A 12666-nucleotide genomic window follows, 5' to 3' on the forward strand; every position below is an offset into this window, starting at 1 on the left:
CTGACATTTAAGATGGTTTAAAGATATTTTTCTAGAAAGATTTCCTCGGAAATTATTGTGGAAAAAAGGGCAAAATTTTGATAAATTTCTAATAGAATATTTAATTTTTATTCTTTGAAGAATTAGTAGTACTTTCTCCTATCTTAAATAATGATTTTGGGTAAATTTTTATTGAATTCGACCCAGTTGTTAGGAGTAGACGTGGAACATAAATGACATTGCGGCTATGTATGCATGTTACGATGAAAGCTTTTCTCATTTTAGTTTTCTGGAAATTCATTGCAACTTATGATTTATCGTCAATGAAAGTAGCCAAATGCAACGAACCTAAAAGCGAAGTTACTATAGGTCCATCGCTTTCAGAATGCGGAAATTCCAACAATTCTTTACTATTCAAATTAGATTCTTTTTGAACGTGGGAAAATTTGTTTTGACAGGATACAAATCTTGCAGCCTTTACGAAATTTTTGATACTAAAATTTGATTCTCGCATTTTAATAAGACATCTCCAGTCTTAAGTTTCTTTAAATCACTTTTAAATGTCGAAATTTTTGTACTATTTTTTGAGTATGGAATTAACGAACTGCTGTCTTTTCATTTTAGACTTCACGTAATGCCTCCTTTGCATATTGTCATTAGTGCATTGTCATCAGATTAAACTACTTGAGCTTCTCTCTCGTAGAAAATAAGATGTGTTGCTCATTATTATTTTTGATGTCAAGTTGCATTTCCATTCAAGTACATGCAACATGAGAATTATTCTTGACCTTACTTGACTATTCTTATTTAAAGGTAGCTTAAATTAATTAAACAATATTTACTCTTTTTATTTTCTTGTTTATTTCGAAGAACAGTTTTTAATCTTTGTACATGAGAGGTATCTCCACTGTTTAATCACCAAGCACTGTTAATACTGTTGAAGGAATAGCATCAATCTTCGGTTTACACACAACTTTTTTGTTTGGTTATTTTCTTTCATCGTTCTGATGCTTTGATTGCGTTTTGAACAGTAATTGCTCTTCAAATTTCAAAATTTTTTTTCCACTGCTTTGTTTTGGCTTTTATTACAGTTCTCAGAGTTCATTTTTGAACGCTGCTAATTCGTTTTCTTAGAATATAAATTACTGTGGTGCAGAGATTTCTTTCCTTTCCATGCTTCAAATTCCTCTAATAGTTTGTCTTTCAGGATATGACGGTTCATGTCAAGATGCAATGACTCATCTGAAGTTTTCGAAATAGTCCAATACTATGCAAGAGCAAAATAGACAAGAGACCATCAGTGATTCTGAGTTGATTTCTTTCAGCTTGTTCAGTTTTAAAAAATTCTTTTAGATACTGTTTTCATGTCATTCACTTTTCGAAACAAATAGAGGAAACGTTTTTAAGAACCCTCTTTTCGGATTTAAAGTTTTGCGTTTGCCGCAAATATTGAGTGTCAAACATCATTCATTTCAGCTGATTGACAAAATATCTAAGCAAGCTTTCAGATCATTCAGTCCATTTTTGCAATTCTTCAATGACGGCAGGCGTGGCTGCTTCTTCAGACTTTGTTTGGCAATAACATAGTCCCAATTCTAGTTTTTAAAAAATCAAGACCAATTCAATCTGCAGCTTCCAAATATCGTAATTACATTTAGTTAACTTCTTGATAGATATCAGCTGAGCCATCTCGAGTTAAAGCTTAAGTTACAGTTCAGAATAAGAGAATTCTCGAGTTACAGTTCAGAATAAGCAAAGCGCACTTTTGTTTTTGATGGTGTGTTGTCTCTGATCAGTGATTTCATTTCGCAGTGTGCTCCGTTTCTAAACTCGTAACCATTATAGGGGAGCGTGAAGAAAACTGTAATTTGTTTACCAATAAAAGCACATTAAAAGCAATAAAAGATCCTTGGAGAAATAAGAGCATCTCCCTCTGTTTATACAGCGGTGTTAGACTCAAAGTCAAATAGAAATGGCATGTTTGCCTGATCAAGATCGTATCTGTTCGAACGCACATAGCAGCTTGAAAAAGTAAAAGGGGGGAAAGAATGAGCATTAATTCTACAATTTGTTTAAAATCTTTCAATGAATCGCAAACCGCGATGATAAGCTTCTGAAAAATGTTCATACAAATTGACCTTTAAATGCCATCTTTAAAATATATCTGGCTGTCAATCTGATCTCGATAAACTACGGCTTTCATTATTCTAGGAATCCTAATTGAAAGTTATTTATGTACGAGCTTTATCATGGATGAAGGAAAGCATGATTATTATCAAATGAAAATATTTTTTTTCCCTTCATATTTGTAGATATTATCGTCTGAGAGTAAGAATGTTTTAGAAAAGAGTCCTTAAACAAATGAAACTCTTAATTTATCTTCGGTCTTAAACATGAATCTTTGAAGAAATAAATGTAAATTTTGGGTTGATGGCTCTGGCAACTTTAAAATGTGGGGAAATATTGATTAGATTTGAATGAAATTTCAATAAATTGAATCGTCTGTTACCTTCCATGGTATTTATTGCTCTGGTCATTTCATCGGAAGTGGGTAAGCGTTCTTTCCCCGCCAACACTCTCGCCTGCTAGGGGCCTCAAGGCCACACTGGCTGCTTCTGTGGAAACTTTCCTCGTATCCTAAACGTCACTTCTACATCCGGTTATTACGCTTCGTTCCTGCTATCGCAATGCCGCTGCAGTCAGGTGAGTCGTTTTCGCTCCATCTGCGAAAGCCGTTTCCCTCGCTGTTTTGACAAGCAAAACATAGCTCAGCAACTCTAGCCGTTTTCTACGTTGTGCCGAAACGTCCGTCCAGTGTTCCAGGCGCGGAGTGGATTACTTAACTTTGGTAACAGTTATATTTTTATCTGTCGCAGGCGCAAAAATTTTTGTAGAAAATAAGGATTTTATTTGTCATATAAGTCGTACTCAAGATCGACTAAAATTCTTTTTTCAGACTGGGGAAATTGAAAACCGTTCAAAAATCGGATAATCGTAAATGATGCGTAACATTCGGCATAAGGAGGGTTCTTAAAGGGGGGAGGATGAAGTAAACTAACATTTTGCTTGTATGTTTCATTTTAGAGTTCTGTTTCTCTCTTTAAAGGAACGTTTTTCTAATTAGTTTTTTTGTAATAACTGATTTTTATCTATTCCTGGTCAGGTAAATGTTTTGAATTTAATATTTTCATATGTTTGTTTATATTTTAATGTCAATTCTTTTCTAATTTAAAATTTCAAAAAATATATAAATCTGTATTTTTTAAAATTATTCTAAAATTTGAAATTGGACCCCAGGATTTTATTTGTTCATAGAAAAAATCTGGATCGAACTTTTGTCGGAGATATGAATTTTCTTTTATCAATAAAAATATCAACAATAAATGGGCAGGTGCGCAATTAAAGCTACATTAAATTGAGAAGTGAACAATGAATACTTTTTGAATTGTATCTTAAATTGCTTTCTGCTTTTATTTCTGATTTAACAGTTGATACTAGCAACGCAAAATTATATAATGCAATAAAATACGATATCATCTTATCAAATGCCTCCCTTCGAATTTTCTACAGTGCAAAGTTGAGAAAATAAAGATGAACCACGAATAGTGTGTTGAACCAAGAAAAATAATGTAATGCATTGTTTACTCTATGAAAAGTTTACTCCTTAAGAAGACTTTACGGTTAAAACTTTAAATTTATCCGTGGATAAATTGAAATATTATTGTATCAAATCTATTTTTATTACTGAAAATGTAAGGGAAAAGTGTTTGAAATTTGGACCTTAGTCGAGGTCCAAATTTCAAACTTGTTGCCAAGAGAATTTAGTAACTGATAGAAAATATCACAATCAGTTTAGCAACATTGACAATGGAGGAGATAGTAAAGGATCACTTGTGGGGGGGGGGAAGCCCTCGTTTTTTGTACCGCTTTCAGCTTTATCGATTTCAGAAGTATTATTTGAATGCAAGAATTATTACATAAAACCTTAATAGAAATTTAACTTCCATTGTTTTCTCGAGGTAATTTTCAAGATGAATTTTTATATAAATGGATGCAATATATTTGGATATATAGTTTCGATAAAATTGCTCAATTTGATATGGAGGATTTGCGTACCGCGCAGTGACGTCAGAGGAAACAATCTCAATAACCAACCAAAGTTTGGATGCTTATAATCATTTTTAAAAAAATTACTGCCGGATAGCTAGAGAAATTAAAGCGATATCGCTTTTAATGTTTCTTATTTGCTGAATAAATTTAAACTAGAAAATACCTATAAAATATTTAATATGCCTTTATTAATGTTTTAAGAAGGAAATTTTTTATGAAAAATTCGGAAGTCAAAACAAAAATTGAAAAGCATGAGGTACAAGAACCGGAAAAGTATAAAGCCATAAATGAATATCGCAAGCAAGAAAAAATTTCAAACGCTCGTAATATAAAAATTAAAATACATTATGAATGAGATAATGATTCCAATTTAAAGATTTTCTCTATTGTGATTTTTTTTTTCACCTCCTGAATTTTGATAACTTTTCTGTTTACTTATAGAAATGTTTTTTATATTTATTACTCTTGATTACTTCGTACTGTCACGACTCCCCCCCCCCCCCCAATCATCCCTTCTCGTAGTTTTTATCAAGTTGAAAGTTTAACCCTTTACACTCGGATGGTGTCTCTCACTCACCATTCAAGACGGTGCATTATTTTGACGTTTTATTTATTTTTCAATTTTGATTCTTAAAAACGCCTATAGAATGGTAAATATGTAGATTAATTTATCAAAGAAATTCGATTTAAAACAATTATGTATATTTTTCAGAGCAATAAACAAATCTTTGTATTAGATGAATAATTATGCATCGAATTACTTTTCCGTGTGCAACAGTTAAATTGTTTCTAGAGTCACACGTCCGAAGAACTTCAATCAAAATTAAATCCCACAAAATATAAACCGTTTATTCCATTTCTTATAATTGTATCAATTCTATCTAATACTTTTGAAGCACATTAACGTGCGCGACAAAAGCAAATTACCTTGTGTTGTTATTTACTATTCTAGTGGAAGACAATTTTAGTTCGTTTCATTGGGTTTATTTCAGATATGTTTTCATCCAATTATATTTAAAAAATCATGACAGATATAATGCCTGAAATTGCATTAAATTTGCTACGAATTTTATATCCAATGCAATGTCCTCCAAAAGTTACGGTGCAATCATTTTTTTTTTTTGGTTTAATCTGCAAACAGATTAATTTGAAAACAATAAATATTGCAGCTATTGTGCATAAAAACTATTTATTGAACTCGTATGCTTTTAACATTAAGCATAATTGGTTATTAAATTATTACATTTATGCAAGTCTACTGTTTGAAGAAAAATGAAATGTGTTTAGGCAAATGAGCTTTAAGCTTAAGGCATGAGCTTAAGGAATATGTCCTTCCTTAGTGGTAATGCATCGGTGGTATACACTTCGTATGCTTTCACTTAAATTGTCGGACACCAAAATGGGAAACAAAGATCATTCATAGATCAATGCTTATTTTACCCATTTGAGACGGTGCGTTTTTTTAGAGATGATCCTCAGAAGCCGAAATTCCAAATGAACTGACAATTGCAATTCTATGTCAAAGTACACACAGTGTGCTACCTGATTTTTTGGTTCGGAAATTCTTGGCAAACGCGGTGAGAAAATCATTTCGAATGGGTTAACCTCATTTAACGACATTGGAAGTACCAATCTGTTTTAAAAGATAATCCCTAACATGCTTGATAAGTTTAAGATCCCGAGATTGATCGGGCCAGTCCATTTGCTCTAGTTCATCATTAATAGTATCAACATGTGATTTGACATATAGATCATATATCTAGTTTTTATCTTGCAGCAACGAAAATTCCTTCATAGTGCATATGGAGACAGTGTATGGCCATCTAGGTTCCAGCAACAATATTAACCCTTATCTTGGCAAGATTGCTTTTTTGAAGAAAAGCAAAAAAAAAAAAAATGTATATAGGTAGCTTCTTTACGCTATAAAAACATCAAAAAATAAAAAAAATCGTGTAATAAAAATCGTTTAATAAAACTAAGTTAAAAATTGTTTTTTAGTGGTAGTATATTTTTATAAAGTTGTATGTATGGTATACTATACAAAATGAACATAAGGGTTAAATTGGTGGTCAATGCAACAATATTAAATGATGGTATCTTGTGCCTTTTCCTTTCTATTTCTGCATACATAAATCACTCTACAGTATAATAGTTCTTTGGTAAGTAGGTTTTCGGACTTGCGCAAATCTCGCTTTCACTTTTTCGCGTACAAAAACTTTTGCATTTTAATCACCATTCAAGACAATGTTTTCTTTTGACTGTTTTATTTTAATTTTGATTGTTTAAAATACCTACAGAGTGGAAAGAAGATGCAGATTAATTTTTTCGGGTAAATTCAATTTAAAACTATCTATATTTCTATTTGGAACAATAAGCAAGACCTTGTATTAAGTGAATAATTATGCATCAGCTACTTTACCGAGCGCAAAGGGTTAACATTTACTTACTCCTTGGGGTACGAGTGTCTTAAGTTAGGAATCTCTGCTCTGTGACATTCGGAAGTGAGGGGCAATTTGATTACTATTCAACTTCAAAAAAAAATGGCGTATGTCAAATTTAATGATATCAATCCTTAATGGCTATATATTTCGTGCAAAATATAAATTTGAATAAACACTTAAAATGTAGGTTGCGTAACTGATTATTTTTAAATGTTTTTCCTATACCAAAGATGAAGAAAACTCTTTTTCATTTTTTTCTTATTTTAATACTCTAAATCATTTACGAAATGATTCATAATCAAGCCCTAGCGTTTGATGGCTGTAAGGATTTATACGCGTTTCATAATTTCGCGGTATTATGTTTATAAAAAAAACTTGTTAATAAAAAATCGGAAATTTTTTTTCTCCTGTAGAATACTAGGAGTTTCAAATTTTTAATGCATTTCTTAACAATTTTAAAATGCTGAATGAATTTAACTGGTATTTGTATATAAGACAGGGTTAATATTTTTTAATGTAAAATGAGTAACATTGAAACTTGAATTTTACAGTAAATTATCGTTTCTTAGCTTATTAATGCCTATATATAATTTCTCAACTCTCATTTATAATGCAGATTCAAAGCAAATATTCCAGTTTCTTCAGATTCGTCAGAAAAACAATATATTCGTAAAATGAAAGTTTCAAAACTGCCTTTCGTTACAACAGTGCAGAACGAATGATTTATAAAGTCAACCATTTATCTATAAAGTTTGAATAAACTGTTAAAATGAAATTTCTATCGATGTAAAAATAGACCTCTTTTCTTTTTTTTTTTTTCTTTTTTTTTTTCTTCTCAAATAGTTGTTTAATAGCTATTCTTCAAAAGTACCAGGTCACTAATACTTTCGGGCATCTGCTAAAATAATCTCCGATGCTAAGAGGAAAATTTTTAATGTCGATTTCAAAATTGATTTGAATCTCAATTTCATTTACTTCCTCAATTTTATCGATTTTAAAGATCTTCTAAATGGCAGCTGATTTCGTTCACTTTTATATCGGCAAAATATTATTGCACCTGTCGATGTAATAGCATCAAATACTCGCTCTGAATTAAATTGAAATTTATTTCTGCGCGTGTCGGTTAAAATGGCTTCTAGTCACTTGTCTGTATTCTATTTTGAATCGACAATTATTTTAATATCGAGTCTCGATTGTAATTTGAATTTTTCCTTGTGAGGCTTTCGTAATGAAAGGCAGCAGATAATCCTGTAAATTTCTTTGGATTATTTCTTGTATAATTAAAATAATTATTTGTGTGGGTGATGAGCTCTACTAAATTTTGATCTATGCCGATTTCCAGCTTGGCGAATAAACAATTTTTGAATTAAATTTTGTCGACATTTACAAGCTCGACCTCCGTAAGATTCCATAAAATGTTATTTTTGTTACGTTATGCAATGTTATTTTTACAGCATTTAGTTGAATTATTTTTCTTAAAAAATTTAAGTATCTTTTAAGGTATGAAAATATTGGATTCATGCATTTTTACCATCGGACTGAAAAATGGCGTTTCAATTATTCAATATAATTTGCCAGCTATGATTTGATATGACGTTGCACTGTACTGTAAATGGCGATTTAAAAAAAATAATCCTCGGTTCGAGATCTACGAAGAAATGAATATTTCATTCAAAATGGAGTTGCTTGTGAAGTGTCAAAATGAACAATCGAATTGACTCAACAAGTTTATTTTATATGAAAACTGGACTCTTAGAATTTCGGAGGTACTGGTGGTAAGGTCTCGGCCTTGGAACCGAAGGGCCTCAGGTTCGAGACCCAATTCCAAAAAAGAACAGTCGTGTAAGCGTGTCTGGTGAATGCTAAATCCGTCGGGGCCAAACGTCCTCCCGCTGGTGTGGTGGGGAAGCTTGGTTAGCGGGGCTCCAGCTAGGGTATCATTTTCGTCATCTGACCGTGGTTCGAAATTATGAGGTTTGTTCCAAAATAGCCCTAATATTGCTTTTAAACAGGACGTTAATATAAAAAAAACTAAATCCAGCTATGATTTGATGTTACGTACTGTAAATAAATGGCGATTAAAAACAGCCCTCTGTCGGAGAGCTACGAAGAAATTAATATCTTGTTCGAAACCGAATTGCTTGTAAAGTGCCAAAATTAAGAAAATCGGATTGACCCAATAAGTTTATTTTATCTGAAAACTAGACTTTTGGAATTTCGGGAAGGAAATTTATAGATCTGTATGATTGGCCAAAGATTTTATAAAATGCTGATCAAAAGTGGATTCATTATAACAAAAAAATTAGAGAAAATCAGCAGCTGGAAGTTGGGTATCTTCGTGTTTACTACAACAAATATTTGGAACATGTCTGGGTAAGACCTTTTTTTTTTTTTTTTTTTTACCGGACATGCATTACGGAAAATGTATCATTTGACCTTCATCCGGACATAGCCAATTTAATAGGCACAACTCATTCTCATTGTTTCAAATACGATACCAAATAAGGCTTCTTTTTAATAAGTTCAGTTTTCTCAAATGAACACTTTGACGCAACAAGCTAAAAAGTACTCTATTCGATGTTTGTTTTCACTGTGAATCATTTTCATTTCATTGTCCTTTCAATAAATCACTTCATACTTCAATGAGTGTTGTGTTAAAATATCTCAATTCTATGACTGTACCTAACAGTTGCATAGAAATCTTTAAACGATTGGTACAAATATCGTATACTATATACGTTCAGACTGTGAAGGAGATTTCTTATTATTTTGAGAAAAGGTAAGCTTGCTGCTTCCTCTTCTGATTTTATTTAATCATTAGAATTTAAATTCTGTAAGCAAAAAAAAAAAAAAAAAAAAAAAAAAAATCAGTTTTTTTAATGAAATTCCAAGTTGTCTAACATAATTCGTATATTTCAGAATTTTGTCGTTTTCCGTGAAATGATAAAATATAAACGAATTCCATTGTGTTCATTACTCGGAGATCTGCTTGTGGCCCGTTCTAAAACAGAGCCTGTTTAGAATACTAACAAGAAACGTGTTGCCACTTCAAATATTTATTTTTACTTATTTAAAAACAAACCGACCATGGCATCTTTCAGTTAAATTGGTGAAAGCGGATCGGCTAATTAGATCACGTCCTCGAGTATAAATTAAAAAATAAAAGTTCGTGAAAGTGAAACTGATGACATATGCATTCTCTCGTGTCTCGAATGGATATGGCCTGAGAAGGTTTATAAACTCGTGTATCGGACAAATTAGAGAAACCTTGCGAATCTACATTTCCTTACATCAATCTATTTGTGGCGAGTAGTGGTGTCTCGATCCCGAGGTACGGCGTGATCTTTTTTCACTGGATGTTAATCTGAAAGGAAAAATTAAATCGGAAATTGTAGGTGTAAAAAAATTGAGCCGTCTATTGTTAAAACACTTTAATTTTTTTTTTACTTGTTACAGTAATTGCAATCCCACTTAAATATATGAGAATATATCTGGGAAAAATTTCAGATTGTCTTTTTTTTTTTCTTTGAAGTATTCATCTTCAGATGTTCAATATTATATTTAAGTTCTAGCATAAAGATTGACCCAATGTTAACTTCAAATTCAGTTTTTGCCATTTTTTAATATAAAGATTTGAAAGATTAAAGATTAAAAAGACTTGAAACTGTAGAACGAAGCTTTTCTAAAAGTTATTTCATTCTTTTCACCAATTTGGAATGATAGAAAAATACTTGTAAGCATTTTTTTTCAATGAAATTTTTTTTTCGAAAATTGAATGTTTGAAAGAATAAAGTAGATATCGATATGAAATCTTTATTGGGTATTCCTTCCTGTATGGCACGTATTTTAATGAAGTTACAAAATTTTGTCAACTATAAAAAGTTTACAGACATAATTTAAATTTAGTTTTGACCTAATTAAGCAATCTTTACGTTCTATATCTACATCATTCTATGTTATTTAATGCTTATCACTTATTTAGACTTGTTATCAGCTTAATAGCTTTCTATTTATTTAAAGGCCAATAACTGATGTTTTAACTTCCCTACTTATTCTTTTCGACAGGCAGGTGCAAATTTAATGACATGATTTAGATTGACAATCCAACAATTTCAAGCAATGAAAATAATTGTATTTTTTGGTATTTTCTTGCTTCTGATGACGATTCGATTGGAATACAGACTTAACTATAATACCTTTTTTTTATTAAATCATTTATACAATTTTATTTTCAATAAAATTTTAACTTTCAAATATAATGCCACGACAGTTTGGTTACACTTATTAGCATACGAATCACTGCACCATTTGGAAACTCTCCATCGTTATATGTATTTAGTCCCTTACACATTTGGCTGTTAATGCAGGGCCATTAATATCTTCGGACGATAAAATTGGATTCTCCTGCTCTTTAAGAGGAATCCATGGAACAAAATCGTTTGGTCGTTTCTGCTCCAGTAGGAGACGCGCCGCCTCTAATTTCTTGATACTGGATTTCTTCCGACAAACATTTACTAAAAGTATCTATCCTAAGCATGAAATACTGCAATTAGAACCCTAATTGTACTTCCATTTGAGTGTAATTATACAAATGAAAATAGTATTTATAAAATAAATGTATATGTTTCATGTATTATTAAATTCAATTGTAGAAAATGCGGAATTTAAATGGGTGTTATTCTCAAGTATCTAAATGTTGTCTTAACCCTCTTAACGAGATTATCGGTCATGTCAACTAAATCAAACAGAAGTAAACAAATATTTAACGGATATTACGGTTAATGGGTTAAATTGGTAAAAACAAAAAAAAATCTTTGAAAATTTCCCATCACATTTTTATCCGATAAATCGACTGAGGCTAACTAAACGACTAAATATTAAATCGCTTGTCATTTTTACTAAAACAGATTTTACTGCAAAATAAATCTGGTTATTGTAAATAGTATAAGTCGGTCGTATTCTGGATTCGGTTTGGACGATATATTTATGTATTTTTTCACCAAAGAACTGATTTGAAAAGATGTTTCAAGCCATAGTAATTAAGTTGCAAGTATTGAGGCTTTCGAAAATCAGGTCCGCTTACAACTTATTTGAAATAAGGATTTTTGACATATTCATTCGCTGCCATAGTTCGATTCCAATCATTTAATTAGACGACTCTTCTATTCTAGCTCTTAAATGCAGAAGAGGTATCGTCTATCTAGATAGGCCTGAGTTACGAATGGCATTTTAATGCTGATGTGTTAAAATGCCATTTCACGAATTTTCAGATTGCAAATATTTCACGAAATTCTACAAGGAAAAATGCCCTTGATTTAAGTCGCTTAAATACAATTTCCTGAATATCCTTTTAAATTTGTTTCTTTTAAACAATTAAATACTAATTAAGAGATTTTTTTTGGGGTGAACCCGAAAGAAAAAAGTTTATTAAATCTTTTTGTTTGATCTTTATAGGCTTGTCGATGGGTGCTTTCGTTTTTATTTGGATAGCTGTCTTGTTCCTGGGGTGTGAATGTAGACCCGATGGCGCACCTCTCTCCGCCTGTTCTTCTCTAACTCCAAAACACAGTGGAATTGCCCCACAACAATCCGTTGCACCTTATTCTGTATCTGTCTCGAAACACGGAAATAAAGTCAGAGGTAAAAATCTTGGTGTTTTTACTCATTTTTCAGTCCTATTGAAAGAAATGTTTGATAAGATTTACTTAATTTAGAATGAAACGTGGAAATTAAAGAATTACATAAATTTAAGAATTACATAAATTAAAGAAATGCATTTCTTTAATTATTCTTTAATTTATGCATAAATTAAAGAATTACATAAATTAAAGAAAGATGATATATAATTAATGATAATACAATTGATGATATATAATTGTTCTTATTGCGGTTTTACAAAACACACTATATGTTTTACAAACTTGGATTAGTTGATCTGATTTATTTCGAACATAAAATAGGTGACTAATATTTGCTCTCCTGAAAATGGAGAGGGCCCGAAGCGATTTTGAGACGACATATACATTGCAGATACGCTTAATCGGACCTAGAAATGAAGCGATTTTAGTATTTCTCTCTAACAATATAGGCATGTAAAATTTATTAAACTATAAATGAGCTGCCAGACAAATTTGAA

The 12666-nt window shown here is 31.3% G+C and overlaps 1 protein-coding gene across 4 annotated transcripts in view; it reads left to right on the forward strand.

The window, feature by feature from the left end:
• The window catches only part of LOC129960128 (putative ferric-chelate reductase 1 homolog), a 93641-nt gene that overhangs the window by 44389 nt on the left and 36586 nt on the right, over positions 1–12666 (forward strand). For 2 of the 4 annotated variants that reach the window (XM_056073281.1, XM_056073284.1), the window contains exon 2: positions 11985–12170. In XM_056073281.1, coding sequence (XP_055929256.1) covers positions 11985–12170 — 186 coding nt within the window. The other 2 variants (XM_056073282.1, XM_056073283.1) reach the window with 2 other exon arrangements.

The sequence above is a fragment of the Argiope bruennichi genome, chromosome X2 (genome assembly GCF_947563725.1).
Source record: "Argiope bruennichi chromosome X2, qqArgBrue1.1, whole genome shotgun sequence".
NCBI lineage: Eukaryota > Metazoa > Arthropoda > Arachnida > Araneae > Araneidae > Argiope > Argiope bruennichi.